Raw genomic sequence first — 24,730 nt, forward strand, 5'->3', positions numbered from 1 at the left:
GAACTGAGTTTAACTCATAAGGCCTTAAGACCTCTGTGTTTATCATATGAGATCTGTGGACTAGTCCCATAGAGACCATTAGACTGGTCCCACTGTTCTCGGAAATAGTCCCACAAGGGGACTATTTTATTTGACTCTATGGATTTGCTCTAAAAGCCTTCAGAACTTGTTCCAAACCTATGACAGACAAAATTGTACAAACCCTGTACTCCTGTAATCTATTTCATCCATCTAGGTAAAAGATTAAAGGAGTACAGCACTCGTACCACCATGTCTGTCGTAGCTATCACAAGACCCTCTATTCAGAATGAGATCCAGTCATTGAAATATTTTGAAGAGAAAATGTCACGACATTTTTCCCCCATAAATAGATTGTTTTGATAACTGCCAAATAGTTACACATGTAATCTAAAAGCCCCGAGTTTGATTTGAATTTTAACCATAATCAGGGCTAAACATCTCAAAAGTAAGCATGCCAGATTTAAAGACATTCGACATGGGAAATTTTCGAAAAAAAAATTTCACTGCTTTTTGACATTTTGACGACATTTCAAATTTTATTGAAGAGTTGTTTTTAATTCAAGCAGACTTTCGAAGGTGAGAATACATGTGAAGGCTTATTTTGTTTAAATGACGTAGCAATCGTCCTGATCGTTGACGACCGGGTGTTTGCTCACCTGTCGGAGAAGTCGTGTCCAGATTGTTCGAGGAAGGAGCGTCAGTTTAGCTTCAATCAGTTTTAGTTGGGCTCCCGTTAGTTGGGCTCCCGTTAGTTGGGCTGTAGCTCACCTAAATCAAAGGCAAACCTCATTTCTCACCTTTTTTCGAGGGGCTTATGGATGAACAGTTTGGATAGTTACTTAAGGATTGTGATTATAATAGGTAAGCGGTGTGTCTTTCAACCAATTTTCAGCTTGACAGCTCAGCCCAACCCGGGACGGGACTTGACAATCCAGCTTCTCACTCTTCTTAATGTTTTTGATGAATGCCCGTCGAAAATTAGTACATGGTGTTTGACGGAGTTGACCAATGATGCCAGGATTGCAAACTGATTTTTCTATTTTAATTTTTTACGGAGTTTCTACCGCAGTTTAGCACCTTGTCATCATTTTTGCTTAACACAATAAAAACAACCATAAACAAACAATAATATCCATCTCTTAAAACACGCCGTGGACCCTATTTTCCAACTTTCCTTTCGCAAATATAAACTATTAACAACGCCATTGACGTCACCATTGGTTCCGGCATCACTCCCAGTCAGATTGATGCGATCCCTCTATCCTTTTTATTCCACGATTGCTACTGTCAAATCGACCAATCAGCAACTGGCTCGAATTTGACAGCAAATTGGCTCGAAATCGCTACCCGATTGTCAAGTCCCGTCCCAGAGCCCAACTAGCGAAAGTTTTTCACTAAGTGGGCTATGCGTTCAGCTCAACGAGCGAAAATTGCCTGTATGCTTTCGATAAGCAGATGGCAGGTGGCAGTGAAGTGATGGTGAAGTGACAATTGTCACCTTGGGTAAGGTGCGGGAATTTTTACAACAGGGAATCTATTTTTTGTATTTTGACAGTCGATTGCGTTGCCCATAAGAAGAACACGTCACAGTCAAAAAGCAAGCCAGTTGTCTTCTCTTCCTTTTAGGGTATGATGACCTCGGGTATGCCGGATGACGTCGCGACGCTCGAAGAATCTCGATCTGCCAATGTTGGCAGCAGATTGCTGCATACAAATCAAGGTCAGAACGCTCACGCCCATTTAATGAAAAAGCGGCTTAACTGTATCCAATAATAGGAGTTGATCCACTTTTGTTTGACATGGTTGAAATTGTACTAATAAATGTGTTCTTACGATTGAGCGTGTACTGCTTTCCCTCAAAACACACTGACACAAATGATGACCTTCATTTCTGTTAGTTAGCCACGCAAAAGCACAGTTCCAAACATTCTCTCAAAGCATGATATCCTCTGTTGTTTTAATTTTTCTTTGTTTATGGAAATGTTCAGAAACGATACCAAGACCAATGATGATACGGGAGGGGGGAAAGTTTTTAAATTTAGAACTGAAACTCTTGTTGTGCATGTGACATAAATACACACACCCTTAAGCCGACCAAAGGGTGCTAATTGCCTAGTGTTGTTTGTTTTTCTCTCCTGTGGTTAGAGTCATCCGCTCATACTCATTGACTTAAAATCCTTTAGTTTGGTGCATTTTTTTGGTCAAAAAATATTAAAATCAGTATTTTTTCGATTGTTGTCTAAAATAGCCAATTCGAACGCTTCTTTTTCCATCTGTTTTGATTTCTACCGTAGTTTCCTTAACACACAAACACACCCACACCCACACAGAAACGGAAGCGAACACAAAAGGAGAATCTCATTTAAATCCTAACCTCTAAGTTGTTGTTTTCTTTGTTACACATCCGCGCTAGCTAGGCGGTGTAGAGTCGTTTTGTCTGCTATTTGTACACAACACGCGCACGTTTCGGTAGAACCGAACGTCAAAACAAATGTACGCGAATCCTATTTTTGTGTGAAAACAAACAAGAAATTCATCGTCACTCACAAACACAAACATACATATTAAAAAAAGAAAAGAAAATCATAGTATGCAGAGGACGTGCGCTGGGAGGCGCGCAGCTAGAAATTTGTTTATATGTAAAATGATAGCCTGTAAGATAAAAATGCATATACAAAGAACGAGAATTAGTAGCGAAAGAAACTATACACAATGTGTGCCGCGCGTAATCGGATAAAAACAAGTTGACTCTCTCTCGAAATAAACAAAAAAAATAAGAAGGACAAACACAGACACAAAGGCAAATTCGTACACGCGCAAATGCCACTTTGAGGAAAGCAGAGCGTGTACAAAATGCAATGTGAACAAAACAAAACAGAAAGAATATGGAAATGCAAGTAGGAAAGTGTATGAATAATTTTCTAAACAAAAAAGAAATAGGTCTAAACTAAAGCGTGAGTGTGCGGAAATGAAGAGAACTTTGTGCGAGTGAGACACGCTGTGCGTGTGCGTGTATTGGTGTGGATGCGAATGCGAAGCAAAACAAACACAGTGATTAATAATCATTAAAAACAAAAAAAAAACACACACACATATATAAATAAAAATAGAAGATATGAGCTAGGAGCAGTCAGACTAAGAATCGATGTGAGAGATAATTATTACTATTAATATTGTACAGTTATAAACAAGAAAAGAAAAAAGAAAACTAAACCTAAAATGCGCATCAGCAGAGTGCGTTAACAGAAGAAAACATAATTCGCAAAAAAAACGGTAGCAATTAGACAGAGAGAGACAGATAACTAACAATGATCAAAACACACAAACACTCACACTCACACACACAGAGAGAGAGAGAAGGACGCTCAATTGACAAGCGTCTCAAAAGAAAAAGATAAAAAAATGAACGAAACTGAATAACAAAAACAAAACAAAAAACTACAATTTGTTTTTGCGCTCTGTGTGGTAGTGAAGTGAGAAAAAAACGTATAAAAGCTAACACAAGTGAGCGAGAGGGAAGCAAACGCAAATTTCTTTCTCGTTATCCCCTATTGTGTAATTTGTAATTTTTTGTGTATAACAATTTAACCTAGTAGAGAAAACGAGAGTTAGAATGAAAGAGCAAGCGAGCGAAAGAAAGTGAAAGATTAAGAGAAAGAGAGAGAGCGGGAGAGAGGAAATTTATCCTTTCCGCACCCGCAGTAATTCAAGGGTGGAAACGATGGATATCATCATCGTGGAGGTTGGTTATAGGTTGTAGCTTAATTTAACTGTCCCCAACACTTTTTTATTTATTTGATAGTCATTTTTTTTAATAAAACAAAACCAGAAAATGAATGGAATAAAAACAAGCAAATCAATCAATTATTCATTTTTTTGTCGCCTATCAATTATTTTATTATTTTTTACGAATAAAACATGCATACTTAAAAAATTACGAAAACTGGTGTTTTGTGTTTTCATTTCATCCCTATTCCCAGTCCCACTTTCTGTAGTTTTTTTTTTTCTTTTTCCGATTGTTACAATTTTGATATTGTTGATTTTTGTGTGTATCGATATCCGAAAGTACGCGCGTCGATGTAAAAAAGATAAAAATTCCAAAGTTGATCAAAAACCAATGGAATCCCAAACACACACACAAACACACACATACATACACAAAAAAACCAAACCGAACAGAGATCGAGAGAGAGAGAGAGAGAGAGAGATAGAAAGGGAGAGAGGTCAAACAAAGGCCATTTCTGGCAAACGGCGCTGTCAGTCACCACTGATGAGAGATGAGTAATTGAGAGAAACAACAAAATTAAATGAAACAAAAGAAAGAAAACAAAAATAAACAAAAAAAAACAGAGAAAGAAACTTTGTAATTGTAAGTAACAGGAGAAACAATGGAGAAAACACAAAATCATTATGATTAAAAAGTAAAATAGTAAGAAAAAATAAATATTTAAAAAATATTGCAAAACAGTTTGGCGTTGGTTGTCCGAAATTCGAAACGAGAGGAGCGCGGGTGTTTTGAAAGTATTGATCCCGTACCGCAGGCAGATCACTTCACGAACAAAATAAGTGCGGTGCGGTGTAAGATCTGCCAACTTCCGGCCTTGTTGAGGAAGTTTTGACATAAAGTCAGTTTAGTCAATGCTTGTCATGACGTCTGCTTATTCTTTTTATATTCTTCTATCCACATTTTTGAGTAAGTGACATATTTCATTGACATACCAGTTTACAGGAAATTTCAAAAACACATGAAGTGCTAATACAACATTTCTCCCACCCTATGATGTTTGTTACTTTATTTTGAATTCGATTAGAAGCTTTTAGAAGTACCATAGAGGTAACTCTAAGACCAGAAGGTCCCGAAGAAACGTGCTCAACTTTTTGGCTCAGCTCTGGTACTATCTTCGGTCCCAAGCTAATCGATTCACCCCTCGAAACACTAGAAATTCCACTAACCCCTCATTTTATCTGTCAAACTTTCATAGCGAATCAAAACAAACATTGTGTAGTACTAGCATTTCGACTAGAATGGGATACGTTAATCGATTTGCTTGGAACCAATAGGCTAGTCAAGTAGTGAGCCAATTTAAAATCGATAGTTTCGTATTGATTGTTGGTAGTATTTGATAGTATTTTTTTTTTGTTGGTGGAATTTATCATGTTTACTTTACTGCGAATCAAATTAATCAAAATTAGTTATAAGCAACACCACCAAATTATTTACACTGTACCGGAACCTGAAATCGAACTAGAGACGACCGCATTGGTGAACCTTGATACTACCATAGAGGTAACTCTAAGACCAGCAGGTCCCGAAGAAACGGGCTCAACTTTTTGGCTCAGCTCTAGTTAATAGGCTAGTAGGCTTAGCTCTTCGGTCCCAAGCTAACCGATGCACCCCTCGAAACATAGGAAAATCCACAAACACCTAATTTTATCTGTCAAACTTTCATAGCGAATCAAAACAAACATAGTGTAGTACTAGAATTTCGACTAGAATGGGATACGTTAATCGATTTGCTTGGGACCAATAGGCTAGTCAAGTAGTGAGCCAATTTAAAATCGATAGTTTCGTATTGATTGTTGATACTACCAACTTCGCTACGCCAACACTTGGAACTGACGTAAACAAATTTACATGCCCTTCTACAACAAGATCGCTGACAAGAGGCTTTATAATAGTGCACATGAATCACTTTTCTCGACAAGTTACTTCAGCTTTGTAAAGAAGCAGAGTAATAGCTGTAAATCTGCACAAGTCTAAAAATAAACCTAGTTGACTGTAAAATAGCTTCCAAAGTAGCGCTAACACAGTTTCTTAGCTGAGTACAGGTTGTTTAGTTGTTGAAAAAGCACTTTTGATGTTTAGTAATATATTCGCTTTATTAGCTTTGTTTTGAAGCTAAACGTTAAAAGTTGATTAATATTTGCATAGAAGTGACATTAGCGTTTATTGGGTGATGTTATTCAGTGTGACTGACAAATTGAATAATGGTTGTGAAAAAGCTTTTTTTCAGCTACTTTACAGCACAACGCTGAAAAAGTTGGCTTATAAAGCTTAAAATTCCACTACCTTATTTGCTTATCCTTGACAGATACGCGTATTTCGTCTACAATGTGCAGATTTCTTCAGTGTCTTGTACTAATGCTCGACTGAAAAAAAACATCGCATATACCGAATATATATTAACACAGGTACATTATCACTTAGAAGCTAGGTAAACTTAAATTTAATTTCCAGTAGGAGCAGGTACTCCGCTGCTTACTCGGTGATGTGTCCTACACTGAACCAATTTGACATATTCCTGTTATGTGGAAATCTAATAAATTTGCGCTATAAGATAATCCATTGAAAATGATATGATTGAAAATGTGTCAGGTAAATTCTATATGAATATCTGATGCATTTACAATGCTGATAATTTGGTAACTTTTATGTGATCGTCATATGATAAATGAAAATCAGTCAAATTATAATAATTAACTGAAATGGATTTGAAACCCATAAGCATAAGCTTTACGTTTCACCACAATATAATATATGTGTCATAAATCAATCGAAGTAAAGTTTATGTGAAAATCACATGAAATTTACTTCTTCTTTTGACACATATATTTAATCGATTTCTAAAAATAAATCGAAAAATAAACATCAGGCAGTGGGAGCTTTCACAGTTGTGTCTTTTTTTTATTGTAGCTGATTTGGGATTCGATCAAGAACTGTTGAGGTGTGATGCTTTCGGTTTCTGCGCTCGATTCCACTGGGCCACGGCTGACTTCAAGATTGAGCTCGTTCAATTAGCATGAAGTAAGAACAGCTCTCCCGACATGGAATGTAGTGCAACTTTATGCTCGTTTTGCTAGAGTGAAGACAAATAGCACTGACAAGTTTATGTTCCGTTTCGGTGGTGTCGTTTGTTCAAATCTTTCTTAATGCGCCTGTGTGCAATAAAACAACGACTAAATTATATGAGTTGATGGAACTGGTTCATGAAGTTCGAGTACTAGGGCTGGAATCTGAATTAGCTGTGTAGAAGGCTTACAATTAGAATCACAGCAAAGTAAATATTGCAATAGAATAATTTTTTTTCAATCTCAATACATTCTTTTCCGGAACCCCTTATCTTATGAAACAATAACAAACAAAGATTATTCAATACAGTATCATTGTTGTTAGCAATATTTACAATATCAACAATCATTTTAATGAGTGTACGACTTGGTGTACGATAACATCGTTGAAAATTGTTTCAATAATTTATGAAGAGCAATCATGTAAGATGTATTTTATTTTGAGCGATATTCATCCCAGAAAAACATGCCAAAACAAATGTTTGCTGTTGGATTTCTTAAAAGGCAAATCTATATGACTATATAATGATTGGGATAAATCTGTTTACAATCTTTAAACCTCAAAAATCAAAGGAAGCTATTCCAATGAGATATGAGATATACATGTTTTCCTATACTGCAAAGTTAAATGACAGTCCAATAGTTTCTACATGTCTGTTTACACGTGACATATCAACAAACGTCAAAAATCGTTAAAAGCAATTTCAATAAAATATACATGATTATCTTATAAGATATATCTTTTAGTGAGCAATATTCATCATGAAAACAGGTATATTGTACTGAATTATCTAATAATGCAAACTTATATGATTTTCCATTACTTTCTAGATGTCTGTTCCCACATATATCAACATGACATATCAACAATTTTTCACCATGAAATATATCAGACAATATTCATATACTTTTTACCTATCGCTAACCACGTTCGAAGCCAAGTTCGAAGCAAAGTATTATCAAGTACAAAGTATGTGAAATTACGATAGAAATCATTCCATATCGCAGTCATAGTTTTAAAGTGATAATACAATGGAATCTATCAATCATCACATAGAATGAATAAATCTGCTGACATTGCTATGTTATAAGATGGATCCAGTAAACGGTACATGTCGATTTGTTTCAGTGTAGATTGTAACTTGAAAAGCCATGTGTGTCCGTTTCCTTGATCCTAAAGAGACTGGAATATACAAAGAGACGACATGTTCCGATTGGAATTCCACTTTATCTGTCAGTGTCATTCCAATCGAGCACGAGACCTGCCAAACTAAAAAATGTATGTTAATTGTTGGGGAAGTATTGTTATCTGTTTTATTCGAGTTCCCGGGTATTAACAGGTAAAATCTCTAAAAATAAACAGAACAAAAGATGAAATCGCTTGAACTATATTGGTTACCTATTTTAAACTATCAAAGCAAAACGAATGGAACAGTTGAAACAAACGAAAATCGGAATGGAGCAGAAGAAAAACAAAAAACCACTAGGTATTTACATTCTTCGGCACTTTGGAATCGCTTTCATTATTTGCGTTTAGTATAAAACCTGAGGTCACACAGTAGTTCAAAGATGAGGTTGAAATAAATTGGTGGAAGTGCAGAGGAAATGTTTTTTTTATGATTTGCTAGGAAAGAGAGTGGAAGTCTGAAAATTGTAAAGTTTCGTGAAGAAGAAAATAAATTGTAATACATTGCTGGTAGAAATATATATATATATATATATATATATATATATTTTGCTCGTATTTTTACATGACATGGTCATTCAAATGTTATTACAGAGCCATTGATTTGCTGTCAAATTTATTCTTGCGATTCTTATTGGGTTCCAACGTTTTTAACCTGAATAGAGCAAATTTTCTAATCAATTTACCCTCAATGTTGTGACAGTCTATGAAATGATGCGTCTGAACTAAGTCCATTATAGCTACAAGCTTTTCAAATTGATTAATTTCGTCAGCATCTGATGTGTTTACATGTCTCCTTATAATTGTTTCCAAATTAACGAAAAATAAAAACGTTTCTTCATTAGCATAAATTAAGGCGTGTCCCATAAATTCCTTCAGTATTGTGAATTTACTGAAATTGGCTAAGTATGGCTGAGTTGAAATACATTTGCTCACGCATGATTAATCCTGAAATATGGTACAGCACATTCCGTTCTGACGCATTCAGTGTATGTAATACTGGTGGTGCAATAGGTAGATCTGATGGTACAGCAACAGGCAGGCACATATTTTCCTTTTCAGATTCCTTTTTCTGCACTAGATGATGAACGTTGCTCGGGAAGTCAATAAGCCATTCCCTATCGTCAGGATCGTATGATGACCCAGGTACATCAGTTAAATATTGCGATATACAGATTGATTTTAATAGGTTCCTGAACTGTAATGCCGTTGGCCTCTTTTGCCTAACACGAATTTGTGAAAACAGATTTTCAATACAATCCTGGGTAAAACGAGCAGTTAATAAAAATGAATAATTTCTCCTATTCAAAAAATAGTCCTGTAGTCGTAAAATAGAATTTGTGGCTAGAATGATGGATGATTGCCACGGTTTCCACTTTCCTTGATAGCCTACCCCTACTGAATGTATCATGCTCTTGAAGAAACAAAGGAACTTTAGTGTTTCTTTGTAAACTTCTGGTTTACCTATAAAATATGAATATGTACATTACAAGATAAAACATATAGGGGAAACGCTCCTATAGTTGTGGTACGTTAGAAGCGTTAGGTTCCTATAGTTGTGTATGGAGTCTCCATACACAACTATAGGAACCTAACGCTTCTAACGTACCGCAACTATAGGAGCGTTTACCCTACTGATAGTGAATTACGATACTTGCTTTTACCCAGAGCCATGCAAAATTTTCTATTCGACGACAAATTGAACCATTTAGAAAGACATTCTATGAAATATGCAGTGGCAATAACTTCAGGGCGGTTTGCCAATTGGCTGTAAAAACGAAGTGCTGCAGAAACATTGGTGTTCAAAAAATTTCTGTGAGTGATCACCTTCATCGCGTCGTATTTACTCTTCTTTTTGAAGTCCACATCGTCTGGTTTCAACTTCGATGCCACTTTCAGGAGATTATGTTTCTCAAAATTTACAAGTTCCGCAATGTGGTGTATGTTTACCTCCGATGTGCACAAATTGTTTGCTGTCACTACTTCCGGTGGTAAATAAAGAACTTCATTGTTGACCCAACCTTGCACTGCTGATTTGAACACATGTACTACGTCCGGCATGACGTCCAACGTTCGCTTATGATCAACAGGATGCGTAATTGGGGTACTGCTCAATACATCAGCCTTGTGGAACTTCAAGCCTTCCTACTAGCATAAATACTAGAGCATGGCTGGCCAAAACGCTTTGATCTTCTGTTGTCACGTTCCCATAGAACTTTCCAGATGAAATACAATGGGATCGGGCATCCTCGATAGACATTTCGTCGAACACAATGCCACAGTCCAAGTCAGCATCATTCATCGTGTTGACTTTCAACCTCAGAAGCTCTACCACATCGTACAATATCCCACTTTCGAAGCCTATATCTTCCATCCTTCTTTGCAATGTTCGCTCCGATGGAATAGGATACTTTTGACGCTCATTCTCATATCCTTTTTTTCCACACGCGAATTTCGTTTTCAGGCATTCGGTAATTGTTGCATTGCTCCATTTCTTAGGTCGCTGCTTATCGTACAATAATACTTCAACCTGGTCGGTATTGAATGTCTTGTTTAAAGCCTTTAATGCTAGCTCATGTTGGTTGTTTTGCTTCTCTTGGGATTTTACAATATGCTTCAAAGATCTGCATTTGAGTTCAAGCTCGCTTATTTGCCTAAAATAAATAATTATGGCTACCATACACAAACAGGAAATAGACGATTATATATACTTACGCTTCATACATTTTTTTAGTTCTTGCGCAAATCCGTTCATGCTCGATGGAATTGGAATGATGTTCTTCGTCGAGAGGTATGGCGGGACCAGCACGAAATTCCAAAGATTCGATAGAAGCATCTGACCTCTCCACAGAAGTTGTTAGCATAGTGTTATCTTCACCGCCGAATGTTTCATGCGTCTTTATTTTGGATGGCAAAGCAGGAAAATCGGCAATCTGCGCGACGAAACTGTATATTGGCAGCCCAACAAACAATTGTAGCTGCAGACTAGCTTGTACAGGCAAAAATTAGCTGTATAAGCCAATTTTTGGCTGTATAAGCTAATCTGCAGCTAAAATTGTTAGTTGGGAGTGCACCTCTGCATTTCAGAATTTTTCCTTTCACTGAGGCAAAATAAATATCCTTTTGACCGAAATGGAACTGCAATTTACCGCAATCAGACAATCACAATCTGTTAAATTTAGAATTTAATGTATTTATCAACTTACGCTACACAGGCGACTGCTATCCGTGAGGCAGAAATTAAGAAAGGCCACAGAATATCAGCCATTTTGCTCTAAGTTTAGGGTCGGCCGGGTACCGGAAGAAGGCTATGTTTTTGAATCCCGGCGTTGTTCTATTGCTGCAATACGATGCCATGCACTTCATCTTTAATATTTGTTGATTTTTTAAACTTTAAACGCAATTATAAAGCAACACAAGATATTTTTGCAATAATAACAAACGGAGCAACCGCGACCAAAACAAAAGTCAAGCGAAGTTTGTATAATGACAGTGTTGCTCGTATCTCGTAACATGGTTGCTATATGATTTATTTTCACAGGGATCAGATGTCGTCTCTTTGTATATTCCAGTCTCTTTACTTGATCCCTGCTGAGAAAAGTTGAACTCCGTTGTTTGTTGATCTCGAGGTTCTCTGCAACATCCAATTTTCATGGTGTAGATACGGTTCGTAAAATCGTGATGTCCTCCATTGATAGTTGGTGGTCCTCTGTGAAGATGTGTTCTGCAACCTTTGATTTGAAAGTTAGGCCATTTTCCCTCTAGCTTTTTGGCCTATTTAACCTCCGCTATATGTTATTTAAATATAGTTGCTAAAGTTCTCTTGTTTGTCCTACGTATACTTTGTTATAATGATAACAGCTTATTTTATATACACCTGCTTTACCTTAAACCACAGACAAACAGACATGACACATAGAATATTTCTCACTGTAAAACATCGCCGCTAAAACATTACCGCCATCTGTTGAGTACACTGTGGTGGGCACTACGCTGAACAGATGGCGGTAGTGTGTAAACGTCAAATGCAAGGGAATTGACTTAGCGCGCCACGGGTGGTGGTACTACCAACTACGATACTTTTAAATTTTCCGTTAAATGCTTGTTCGATGAACAACTTGCGAGTTGAAGATGCTAATTTCAAATAACAGACTGTAGTGGTAATTTTTATACGATAGATGGAGTAGATGAAAGCATAGAGTTGATAGTTCCGTTAGAGTACGGCAGTGTGAAGATTGTATATAGATATTAGACAAGCGAGCTAGGACAACTTTTAAGGAAGGTACAAATCGGTTTTTTCATCTCTCTTTACCAAACTCCCCCTTTGGAGAGGGATGGTGAGGGGTGTCCCCCCCCCCCCCCGCCACCACTGGCAAAAAGAGATGAAAACCGACCCGCTCAAGTACCAACTGTGTGTTTGAAACAGTTCTACCGATTTTTTACCGCACTTCAGTTGTTATTTGAAGGAAGGCATCCAGTCGTAGGTTTGGAAATTGCAACTATTGTTTACCCTTACCACGAACCGAACCTCTCATAAATTCCATAACTTCTTCCTGTAATTAACTCCCTGGTTCCCTCAGAAGTCCTTCGAGGGGTTCTGAGAACTTCAGAGAATTTAAGGGATCATCAGGGAGAAGTTTTGAATACTCCCAAAAAAGTGTTGCTGAACTTCAGAGAAATGTCCAGAATTTTACCTTTTGGTGAAGGTCAGCGAATTTTTGAGAAGTTCTAGGAACTTTATTGTAATCTAGATAACCTCAGAAAGACCCAGCAAATCGTAGAGAAGTTTAGGTGATTTTCAGAAAGATTATCAGGGACGTTCCAGGAAACCTGAAGGGAGTTTAAAAGATGAGCAGATACACCTCAGAGAACTTCAGGGTAGTTCAATGGAATTTTGAGAACTTCAAAACAGTTCACCGAGTCTTGGAGAAGCTGTGAAAACCTTAATCAAACTAGAGACACTCAGAAGACTTCAGGTAATCTCGGAGAAGTACAATTAATTTTAGGGATAACTCAAAGAAACATTGATTGTAAATTAAGTCTTAATTAAAAAATGCCGATTAGTAGCGATTATACCCGTTATGCCAAACGTACCAGACCCGATCGGAGACCTTAGGCCAACCGCTGCATACTTTTTTCGAAAATACAACAGCACTAATACAAAGTGAACTCATATGGACTGGATGGTTTGTTCTTTCCTGTAGCTCAATCAAAATCTTGTGTAATGAATGTGTCTTTTAATAAATATTCTGCCAACATAAATATTGCGAATCGCAAGAAATTTTTTATGTGTTCCTTGAGCCGAAGTGTGCCGAAGACACCAAAAATTAAAACCATAGTTTTATAAAAGTTGGCGCACAACATATAAATAAAAACTTCCTTACAATGCGCAATACTAACAACCTAAATCATACCCTCCTAGGGACCCTTAATTATGTCCAGATACTTTTTGTAATCCGTCACAAACAGGCCAGCCGAGATGGACGAAGTTTCCAGGCCCCACTTTTTCAATTGCTGCTCATGGTTGCTGACACTGAAATAGACGAAGTTTAAAACAGTAATTGCAAATAATTTCCACCCCACACAGTTCTCCCACTCACCTCGGTTTAGCGTAGGCCTTCTTTTTGCGAATCTGCTGCCACCCACTGGCCGTTTTCCGATTGTGTACCATCATAGCCCGCACCACCAAATTCAGCCCATGGCCAGTCAATTGATCCTCCCGGAAACAACCGGTCATGATCACATCGGACAAGCTGAGCGCATCGGCCGCCCCGGCTATGTCGTCAATATCGGTGAAGCGCACCACGTAGTTGGAGTGGACCAGCGATATCATCGAACTCGGTTGGGAAACGAACGCATCCGTGAGATCCTCCGGGCAGTGATGAAACTTTTCCGCTTTGCCTTCACCTGGAACGACTGGAATCAACAACGTTAGGATGTTAGTCTTTACGATTGTGCTCTAGGAATGGGGAAAAAAGACCCACATTTTGGATTGAACACCCGCCCGAGGGCGTGCATCAGTGTGATGCTTTCATCACCTCCGACCGACTTGAGCTTGGTCTCCTTTTTTCTACCCTTTCCGGTTCGTACACCGGATGTGTTCAGCACTCCAACCGTCTCGGTTTCCAACCGTGGCGCATTTTTCAGCGAAGCAAAATGCACATTCAACGTTGCACTACGCAGATCTCCCTGAGACGACAGGATTATGCTGTCGATCATTTCTTGGGACGGCACTCGGTAGTGTCGGGTCATTTCCGGTCCGACCATCAGCGAGGTGATCCTTTTGAGTGCTTTCTTCATCAACGTCGTCGAAACACTGTTAAACGTGATGTGATGGATGCGGAAGTCTTGCAATACGGCCGGAGGAAACAGATTGAACACCATGTCCAGCTTTTTGCTCGACGTATCAGTGGCGATGAAAACCAACGGTGACGCGCCCGTATCCTGGTAGGCTTCCAGCGAAGTGCGAAGTACTTCCGGATCCCGCAGGAACACGTTAGGAATGTCTTTCACCAGCAACAGCTTCTGGTCCGATCCACCTTCGAAAATCGAACAATACCTGGATGTCTTGTATAGGAACGCATCAAACTGCTCCTTCTGGCCTTCCCGATAAGTTGTTTCCTCCTTGGTACCATTATCGAAATCGTAATTATCACGATAGAACAGATCCACATCTACCGGAGTGGTCCATTCGGCTATTTCGTACCCGAGCTCCGTGGCAACCGTTTTTATCGTGATAGTTTTGCCGCACCCTGCCGGTCCGGAGATCAGCAGGATGGTAACCGGATCGGTACCCTTCAGTCGGTCGTAGGTCTTGAACCACAGCTGCACTTCTTCGAGCTTTTTCGGGTGAACCGCCAAATCTCCAACGGTTTTCGGTGCTAGATCAACGGACCAATCGATCTGCACCAATCTCGGAAGGGAGGAGTTCTGACCAAAACTACTCCTCTTGACCAGTTTGGTCGAAGGTTCCCCGCCAGTCGATGCGCTTCGCTTGACCGTTGGAGTCATTTCGTCATCGAAAGCCGACTTGAACCATCCTTTGGATTTCTGCGACGGGAAGGGAACGGATTAATTTTTGCAAGGTGAAATTGTTAGTGTAGTAGGCTTACATTGGCGGACATTTTTCACTGATTTTGTTTGCTATTTGACTTTTGACATTTTAAATTTACATTTGACATTTTAAATTTACTTCTCTGAACAAAAAGGAGCCGTTTTTGTGTTTGGCCGGTAGGTAACTGTTTTGCTTTTCGTTTTTTTTAAATCCAATTAGAACTGTCAAATAATCAACTTTAAATAGGTGGATTCTGCAGGTGTCTGCTTCAGAATAATAAATAAAACCACAGACATGAGCAGAGACTAATAATTCGACGCACAACAAGTCAAGCTGAACAATGCATTAGGTCCCAAGTAACATTGACAGATTCTCTTCATCGATTTTCTCTTTGCATCACCACAGCCATGCGAAAGCATTTCCAGCTATTTTGAACACAGTTCGATGGAAGATGTTATTATTTATCTAGCGTTTTTTATCTTTGATTTGTTTTCCGTATCAATGCTACCAAGGGGCGGGAGGTGGCTATCAAATACGAACAATGGTCGCCTACCTCTCATAACTGGTTCCAAACGTAAACAAGCCATAAGAAACATACAGGGTTTGTTTACGTTTGGAACCAATTTCATACAAGAATGATCAGTAGGCTGATTTGACAGCACGTCCCTCCCCAGAATGCTACCGACGCCATAGAGGCAGAGCTCCTACACCTGGACCCTACCTATCGACCCATCAATTCATGGACCGGGGACCAACGGCTTTACTTCCCTCCCCACCCAAAAGGAAGGCGTGATCAGAGGTCGACTGGGATTGGTGCTGACTGGGATTGAACCCAAGCTTTTTGGGGTGAGAGGCAATCACGCTTACCACTACACCACTGGCGCCGCTAACTTATCTAGCATCTAGCACGGAAAACATGATAAGAAACGGTGTTTGGAGCCATGTTATTAACGAAGGATTAACGATGAACACGCTAACTTGAAAGTACCTATTAATCGTTAAAAATACCTATTTTGATTCAAAGTGGCTTTACTAATTAAATTAGTAAATTTTTTACCCATTACATTACAGATACTCATTACATAGTATAAAAAATTACTTATTTTGTACTCAGTTAAGCCACTTTTCTTCAAAACGAGTCTTTCAAGTTAGCGTGACGAGAATCGACCAATGTTACATAGGACATTATGAATTGTTTGGCTTAAAGTTTTGCAAGTTTTGTAAATTCCCGGGAGCAGAACCCTGTTGATGTTTTGCGAATCGAAATCGAAGACCCGGCAAACAAAGAAACGTCATGAACGCGCATGGTTCAATCCGAATTCAAAATATTCACTTCGTTCAATTCTGAGCTAAAATTTAAATTTGCTTTTTTGCGAAAAATAGCGTTCCAAGACGACTGAAATGTTAAAATTAGGCAAGAAAAAACTCCGAAAGTCCCTCAACAGTTCCAAGTGGGAGGAAGCCGCACAATCGGACGATGAAACGACAGAGCAACAAGCACGAGTGGCACCTCCTGAAAGTGACGACGATGACGACGGTGAATCCGAAAACGACCAAAACTCGGAAGCAGAACCTTCCGACGATGCGGAAGAGGAATGCGATGACGGTGAGGAAGAATCTGAAAAACCTGCTACCAAGCGGTCGAAGGTCAAGTTGGTTACACCACTGAATATAAAGAAGAAACCGGGAGTCATCTTCATCTCTTCGATCCCGAAGCACATGAACGTAACGATACTGCGCGAGCTATTGGAACCCTATGGGGACGTGGGGCGGATTTATTTGCAACCGGAACGTAAAGGTAGATGTGTTCATTATGTTTTATTGAAATCCCGAAGTTGACAATGACGGATTCCGTTCCAGGTGGGTCAATTAAGAAGAAAACGGCCAGAGGCAAACGCGCCATGATTCGGTATACCGAAGGATGGGTAGAATTTAAGCGGAAACGTGTGGCGAAAGCCGTGGTTGAGTTTCTCAACACTAAACCGATCAGCATCAAGAAGAAGTCGGTCTTTTGCGACATCCTGTGGAGCATGAAGTACCTGCCGCGGTTCAAGTGGATCCATCTGAGCGAACGGTTGTCATACGAGCGGGCAGTGTTCAAACAGAAGCTGCGGACGGAAATCGCCCAGGCGCGCAAGGAAGCCAGTTTCTTCCAGAGCCATCTGGACCAGAGCGAAGCTGTGCGGAAAAAGGCGAAAAAGGAAAAGATGGCCAATAAAGAGGACTAGTTCGGAACGGTGCAGGCAAACGAGTTCGCTTTCCCTTTAACTGTCTTTATTATCATTTCCCTCCGGAAGAGTGTAGCCCTGCTTGGTGAAATCGTACAGTTGTCCAATGGCGGCGTCCACCCCTTCGATTTCGTCCGGTAGGAGATTGTTTCCATCGTCAAAGAATACGATGTGCTCGTTGCTGCTGTAAATCAGATTAACTCCATCGTCTTCGATGTTCTGCAAGACGATCTGATTGGCATCGATTTGGTAGCAAATTTCGTTTAGAATCTCTTCGTTGATGGCACCATCGCCGAAGTCCGGTTCGTTGATGATCTCCGGAGGAACGGTGGCGACGAGCGGTTCCTGTGTTGCCTCCCGGTTTGCCATGTTCTGAATTTCAATCGAATGATTCTTCGTCAGATGGCTCATCAAGCGAGCACGAATTCCGAAAGCTGCAGTGCAAAATTGGCACTTGTAAGGCTTACCCAAATGCTGGTACATGTGTACCTTCAGTTGCTGCTTTTGGCGGAAGGACGCTCCACACAGTTTGCACATTTCCGGTCTCACATTCGAATGAATCTTCAGATGGTCTTTAAGATGAGACGAAGAGCTGAACACTTTTTTGCAAATCTGACATGAATTTCCCTTCGGTATATTGTCCGCAGGGTGATACTTTGCCACATGGGCCGTGAGGAATGCTCGCTTCAAAAAACGCTTCGAGCAAACCTCGCATCGGAATCGTTTTCCCAGGTGGATCGAAAGATGCGTCTTCAGAGAGTCCTCCTTGCCGAACGATTTCCCACAAACCTTGCACGAAAACTGCTTGATTCCGGCATGTTGTATAAGTTTGTGCTCCGCCAAGGAACCGTTCCGTGTGAAGCTCTTCTTACAGATATCACAGTGGTACCGTTTGACTCCTTGGTGAACAATTTCCAGATGATCCTTCAGTTGCTTCTTCGTTTTAAAGCCCTTCGCGCACACCTCGCAAAGAAACTCCCGTTCCAGTTTTTCTTCCTTCCCAGTCGCATTTCGATGCTTCAGCTCGTGATTGTACCAGCTGCTTCGGGCCCGGAACCACCTCCCACAGTATCGGCACTTATACTTGTTCTCGCTTGAATGGATCTCCTGATGTCTTGCCAGCATCTTCCTGTTTTTAAACACCTTCTTGCAGATATCACATCGCAATTCACCTTCTGCCAGGGGCTTCTTGAACCTCTCGTCCATTTCATCCCCAGCGATCAAATCCTCGGCAAAATCCTCCTCCAAGCGATCATTCCGGACGCTCCCGATCGAGCTTTGGTCTAGCTGGCTGATGATCTGTGCAATGCTAGCCTTCGTCTGCAGTTCCTCGTACGCTTTGATCGCCTTGTTCCGGAACAGGTAAAACCCCTTCAACTGCTCCACGCATCTAATGCACACATGTGAGGAAATGTGAGTTGTCACGGTATATTGGGGTTCGTCTTGTAGGGGAATCCGTGTGAGTTCACTGTAGATGCTCCCGAGCTGAATTGCCACCATCGTCATCGCCGTCGCGTTGGTCCCGGCGGCGGAAAGGGACGACTGTTCCCCGTCTTCTGCCATGCACGGCGGTGAGGGAGCTGGAAAATCGCAACTGCTGGACAGATTCATCATTGGGACGCATTCTGCCAGGCAGGTCCGGCAGATGACCTCCGATGGATTCATGCTCTGTGTGTGGCCACTGGCCGTTCCGAGTTGCTAAAAAATAGGGAATTTTGCGTTAGTTTTTGGCTTGTGGTGATTATTCTACGAAAAACAACGATGATTGGCGATGGTAGTAAACAAACACAATAAACGTCAAATTATGCAAAATTCTAGCTGAACATTGCATTAGGTGTTTTGTAACATTGATCGATTCTCTTCATCGACTTTCTCTTTCGTTTATAACTTGAGCACATAACCGTTTCTTGATCTGGATGACGTATTAGATGCTACATAAAGGCTTCATTTATCGATCTGTGAACTGAAAATAAGTGGGAATGTTTGTACATGGCTGTGGGGATGCAAAGAGAAAGTCGACGAAGAGAATCTGTCAATGTTCCTTAGGACTTAATGCAATGTTCAGCTTGAATTGTGCGCTTTAGAATCCATCTCCATTGGAAGATTGCCGTAAAAGCTCAACGCAGATGTCGCCACTGCATGATGATGATAATGTTGACAGACTGCATATAAAATTCGTGAAAATTAGCGTTAAATCATAATTTTCATCAAACCTGTGTAAAATCCTTCCAATATAACATTCGAATTGAAGAAGAAAACGTGTTTACGATCAGACTGATGTGCATCTTTGACTTTTCCAGTTGAACTTTCATAAGATATATTCATTTCATTTCGCGGCTCCATCAATGCTGCATCGTAAATATGATGTAAACAGAAGTAAATTGCTCAATCACTCGAAATAAAGATGATTTGTCATCTTGTTATCACTTTGAAGACCATCTAGCACCATTTTATAGTATGGTGCGTGTTGAGTAAAGCAAGTTCCGTCGAAAATTGTGAGCTATTGTGAGTATCAATATGTTTGCTTAGAAAAGGCCAAAAGGAACATTTATTGAATATTGGCGTCCTATACAACCGATTCTCCATTACCACCAGCATGATACAACCTTTCCTAAGTAAATTAACTTAATTTCCACTTTCAGCTTAGTGGAAATCGCACATATTCACCATTTTCCGAAAAATGCAGCTGCGCAGGAGGTAACCTCTCGCTGTGGGTGCAAACTTGTTATGCATTATTTTCAATGAAAACCTCTCCGATCCATACCGAAATAATAACAATTAGTTTTCAAACACGTTTTCTTACACGTTTCAAGCAAAAGTTTCCACGGGAAATTATTAGTTTTTCTTTATGGACCGATTTGCCCCAAAAATCGTCTGTTTTACTTGAAAAATTTGGAAACTATCCTCCTTCTAGTAGTTCTCACTTCGAAATGTATGAGGCGAAAGCTTGGAAAAGTTTCACTGCAAGACGCCAATTAACATGAAGGAGCACAGCGTTTCCAGATTAATTTTTAGCGTTCAGAATCATAAGGGCCTAACTGCGATGATCGATTCTTCAAATCGATTTTCTGTTTTGTTAATAACTCGGCTGCATTAACATTTTGCGGTGCGTTTGATGTTGCATTTGCAAGTAAATACAACCTTTCACTACACTGAATTGTAATAATTTCGGAAAATTGATTCACTTAACTCTGGTTATGTGTAGAGACAATCTATGAGGAGAATCGATCATCGCAGTTAGGCCATTATGATTCTGAACGCTAGATTTAAGCGTTTTGGTCGGAACCCACACGGTAAGAAAAAAGTACCCAACGGCCAGTTCACTTTTACCTACTTTTGACTAGTTTGTCTCCTTTTCTCCTTCTAATGTTGTCAAAAACGGAGGAGCAAAACCACCCAACAGGGGTAGTAACGTGTGGGAACCCAACGTTGAGTATAATAATATTTACCTACTGTTGGGTACAACTAACTTACTTTTGCGTTGAAAGCTAGTGGAAAATTCCATACGAATTGCACACAAGTAAATGAAAACTACTTTGACCCGCTTTACCTATTTTTGGGTTCCTGCACTTTAGTGCCGAGATGAGTGAAAAGAACTTACTTTTGGGTACTTTTTTCTAACCGTGCAGATAAAAAAATATGACATACACCGCGAATGAGAACGACCCAAATTTGGGTTTAGTTAACTCATAAATCACATGAAGTGCAGGAACTCAGCAATAGGTAAATTTTCTTGGGAAAACCCAGATTTTTCTAGGAAAAAAAATCCCGAATATGAGAAAAGTAGCGGCGCTGGTTGGTCGATAGGTAGGGCCCAGGTGTACGAGCTGCCTTCCCTAATAAAATGTGTATGGTTATTTTGCTTAACGACGTATTCAGGTTATCATCCAAACCATTTGTGGAATAGTTTAAATATTTTGGTTATCGTTTGGATATGGTATATTGTTATTAGGGTGCTCAGCACGGAAAATAAGATCGATGGAAAACAAATCAAGGAAAAAAAAAGAGAAAAGTAAAGATTGGATTCACTCAGTCTATTGGTACTATTCCTAGAGTGAATAGCATATTTCGTCAATTTTCCTCATTTTCCGGCAGATTTTTTAGGTTTTCCACAGGAAACCTTGAGGCAAATTGACTCATGAGTTCCTGCACTTTTGGCGATTATGAGTGAACTAATCTCAAATTTGGGTCGTTCTCATTCGCCGTGTACTGAATATGACATATCTGTGCTAACATTTGAAAACGGCGCAAAAGCCATTTGTAAACAAATGGTTTGTGGGCCCTTTACTCGCTACCCGAAGAACGCCCACGCAAACCAACAGCATCGTCAGGAAGGGGAAAATTTCCCCTACCCGATGTTGCTGTTGTGTCGCGTGGGTGTACTTCAAGTAGTGAGTAAAGGGCCCACAAACCATTTGTTTACAAATGGCTTTTGTGCCGTTTTCAAATGTTAGCACTGAATACTGAAAAAATTGACATACGAAACTACCTCACACTGTAACTGGAAATAACCCATTAATGGGTACATTTTCACCCATGTTACTGTTACTGGTAACAAATCGGTCGGTCTTTCCGGATATTTAACAGTCCATGATGTGATTTGTTCGAGAGAGTTATAATTTCCCTAAAGAATATCAACAAACAATCAAAGTTTACATAATGTTCAGCTTAGTTATTTTAGGTTAACTTACGTTTAGTGTTTACTTCAGATCCGCTGACGCTATCCGGTGTTTGTCGAATCTTTACAATATCTGTTTAATTAGTTTTATAATTTAGTGGTTACATTATTTCAATTGTCCAATAAATAAATGCATTACCTTACTTTGGTACAATACTATAGCGTAATTCAATTGTGTGCAAACCATGCGAAATGAATGTTTATAGTCTGAAATATTGTTGCAATTGGTTTCACAATTCTAATGTGCAATATCATTTACTTACCATATAGCCACTTTTGTTTGGCAAATTTTAGACTATTTAATTCACTAATTTAGGTATTAACTAATTTACTTACTATTAAGGTTACTAAAGAGGAATAATAGTTCTATTGATAATAATAGTTTGTAATGATTGGCTAATTTTGCTCTTCAAGTGTTTTCAATTTATTATAGTCAGTTGACGTCTCAGCAATCCTCTCGATGAACGCTGGGTGTGTCTTCGTTGACGGAGGGGTTTTCGCCAAAGGGCGTAACAACCCATTTTGAAGTAAAAAAGGCTAAGCCATTTAATGGGTAAAAATACCCATTAATTGGTATCTTATACCCATAAATGAGTAATTGTTACCCATTAGTGGATAAACGTTACTCATTTATGGGTATTTTTTATCCATTTAATAAGTTAATCTACTTTACTTCAAAATGGGTGAAATTGTACTCATTAATGGGTACTATAATGTTAGAGTGCAGAGAGTCAGGTACATTTTCTTGTTTCAATTTATTGTATACAAATCAAAATAAAAGAATTTGATCAAGAATAATTTATTCATAGCAAAATAGCTGATACATTTTACAGTTGTTTTTATAAAAATGATAAATTCAACTAAATTTACTAACCATTCCTGTGCCACTAGAACTATGCTATCTACAAGTCGAGTCTTGGAACGATAACTGGTTACCGTGGAATTGCAGAAGTCGGTGGTACTCTTACAGAGGTCCATTTCGCAGTGTAAGGTTTAATTCATTTAGGATTTGGGGTGTAAGGAAATGGAAGTTGATGAGCCAAGCTGTGGGCAGAGAAGAGGGAATTTTGAAATAGGGTTCTTTTAGCAATGTTAAGGGACTGAAAACTTACGTCCATATAATTTCTCCTGGGGCAGATCCTATGAAAGTTGAGATACCGTTTGTAGATTATTTGATGACCCTCACCGTGTTGATCCGCACGACTTACGAGGGAAGCTCATCGGGCATCAATGGTGGCATCACATTGTACAGCACATTCGGTCCCGGTTACATGGGTTAGTTTTCCTTTTTGGGAGATCCAATCTGCTTAGTGGTGGCTTGCTTGTTATTTGTGAAAATGAAATAACTTGAAACCCGAATTCTTCCTAAAAATAAAGGTAATAATGTATTTTATCCAAACTGAGGTTTATGAAAACTATACCATTAACTGTTGAACTTTCAGCTTTCTTTTTAGTGTTATTTAAATTACTAATTTTTTCCATCCAAAAACGAACTTGATCGACTACATGAGCCATTGCGATTGAATTGATATTTTTATTATGAAATTTATATATCCTCTGTATACACTGAATCTCACAGCGTTATTCTGACTTAGTATAATTTTGAAGAGAATTTTAATCGGATCAATGTATAAAATTTGCTTATCCCAAAAATGATTAGATTTAAATCTATCTTTGCTTAGTAATATTTTTGAGTCTGTCAAAAGTTGTTCCAATCGAACCGTCAAAATGCACCAGTTTGCTCGATTGGAACAGTTTTTTTTTCAGTTTTGTGGTGACAGTTATTCATACTTTAACTAGAGGGCTTTAGTTCGTATTGGTGTGATTTGCTTGTTAGTGAGATGAAATTTGTTGTTCGCTGTTAGAACTCATTATTGAACCACCGCAACCACTGAAGTTCCTGATACCACGGGGGGCGACTCTATCTACGATAGAAAATTGTGGTTAGCTGCGCGCCTCTGAGTAGGTAACAAGAAGATTGATGACGATTCTGAAGATTTCCTGCATAAAGATGATGCACGATGCAAGTAGATGCGAGAAATGAAAGAAGATTTTTCGAAGATTGATTCGCTGTGAAATTTGTTGAGTATCTAGAATTGAGATTTAGATGTGTCGCCCCCCTCGGCTGATACTGCCGATGTGGTTTCTTCACTACTTTTCTGACTGGAGCGCTCTTGCAGGCAGCATTGGTAGCAGCTGTTTGCGGAGAGTCTTTCCTCGGGTCCGCATATCGTCTGTCGAACTGCTTCGTCGTTCATCATCATATGAAAACGTCCGAAGTTCAATAGGAAATGCGGTATCGGCTTGTTCCGTTTGGTACCAACTATGTGATGCCTATGTTAGAAAAGGCACCTTGGTCACCGAGATTCTAACAGCCGAGCAGTTCTGTAATTTATTTTGTAAAACAATTGCCGAGACTCAGCTAACAAATAAGATTTTGATGAGATATCAGCTAACAAGCAGATATTTTTCAGAGAAATCAGAAAAAGTAAATGCCGAGGTAATCGGCTGTTGGAGATTTCACCGAACTAGATTAAATGTGTTAGCAAATGTATGGGCAATTTTGATGCTACCCAAGGTCCCTCCGCACACCAATTTTGGGTCATCTTTTTTGTCAGTGTGCCGCAAGTATGCTGATTGTGCCGGTCATAGAGCAAGCTTTTTCGTAATTGTTTCGATTGTTCGTAAAATACCCATCCCGGCAACCCGGTATT

The 24,730-nt window shown here is 39.4% G+C and overlaps 3 protein-coding genes and 1 pseudogene across 3 annotated transcripts; 1 reads left to right on the plus strand and 3 right to left on the minus strand.

The window, feature by feature from the left end:
* Window positions 1–9,803: 9,803 nt before the first annotated feature.
* On the minus strand, window positions 9,804–10,782 carry LOC135700676 (uncharacterized; annotated as a pseudogene).
* Window positions 10,783–13,304: 2,522 nt separating this feature from the next.
* On the minus strand, window positions 13,305–15,210 carry Rad17 (Rad17 checkpoint clamp loader component). The gene is made up of 4 exons (XM_065221270.1): window positions 15,169–15,210; window positions 14,041–15,106; window positions 13,657–13,972; window positions 13,305–13,589 (listed from the first exon to the last, which is right to left on the minus strand). The coding sequence occupies exons 1-4, from the start codon at window positions 15,178–15,180 to the stop codon at window positions 13,475–13,477; spliced, it is 1,509 nt and encodes a 502-aa protein (XP_065077342.1). The 5' UTR covers window positions 15,181–15,210; the 3' UTR covers window positions 13,305–13,474.
* Window positions 15,211–16,429: 1,219 nt separating this feature from the next.
* LOC135700762 (uncharacterized) lies at window positions 16,430–17,345 on the plus strand. Its single transcript, XM_065221405.1, has 2 exons — window positions 16,430–16,908; window positions 16,971–17,345. The coding sequence occupies exons 1-2, from the start codon at window positions 16,512–16,514 to the stop codon at window positions 17,336–17,338; spliced, it is 765 nt and encodes a 254-aa protein (XP_065077477.1). The 5' UTR covers window positions 16,430–16,511; the 3' UTR covers window positions 17,339–17,345.
* Window positions 17,346–17,367: 22 nt separating this feature from the next.
* LOC135700741 (zinc finger protein 429-like) lies at window positions 17,368–19,080 on the minus strand. Its single transcript, XM_065221370.1, has one exon. It carries the CDS (start codon window positions 19,001–19,003, stop codon window positions 17,375–17,377), a length of 1,629 nt encoding a protein of 542 aa, XP_065077442.1. The 5' UTR covers window positions 19,004–19,080; the 3' UTR covers window positions 17,368–17,374.
* Between the last annotated feature and the right edge of the window lie 5,650 nt (window positions 19,081–24,730).

This window comes from Ochlerotatus camptorhynchus, unplaced genomic scaffold (genome assembly GCF_037179485.1).
Source record: "Ochlerotatus camptorhynchus isolate MF236.1 unplaced genomic scaffold, CSIRO-AGI_Acam_v1.1 ptg000141l, whole genome shotgun sequence".
Taxonomy (NCBI): Eukaryota; Metazoa; Arthropoda; class Insecta; order Diptera; family Culicidae; genus Ochlerotatus; species Ochlerotatus camptorhynchus.

Coding starts and splice junctions, on each gene's coding strand:
- Rad17 (XM_065221270.1), bottom strand. Junction 13,973..14,040: donor GCGGGTGTTCAATCCAAAAT/GTGGGTCTTTTT, acceptor TGTTGATTCCAG/TCGTTCCAGGTGAAGGCAAA. Junction 13,590..13,656: donor AAGGCCTACGCTAAACCGAG/GTGAGTGGGAGA, acceptor CGTCTATTTCAG/TGTCAGCAACCATGAGCAGC.
- LOC135700762 (XM_065221405.1), top strand. CDS start 16,512: ATGTTAAAATTAGGCAAGAAAAAACTCCGAAAGTCCCTCAACAGTTCC. Junction 16,909..16,970: donor TTTGCAACCGGAACGTAAAG/GTAGATGTGTTC, acceptor ATTCCGTTCCAG/GTGGGTCAATTAAGAAGAAA.
- LOC135700741 (XM_065221370.1), bottom strand. CDS start 19,003: ATGAATCCATCGGAGGTCATCTGCCGGACCTGCCTGGCAGAATGCGTC.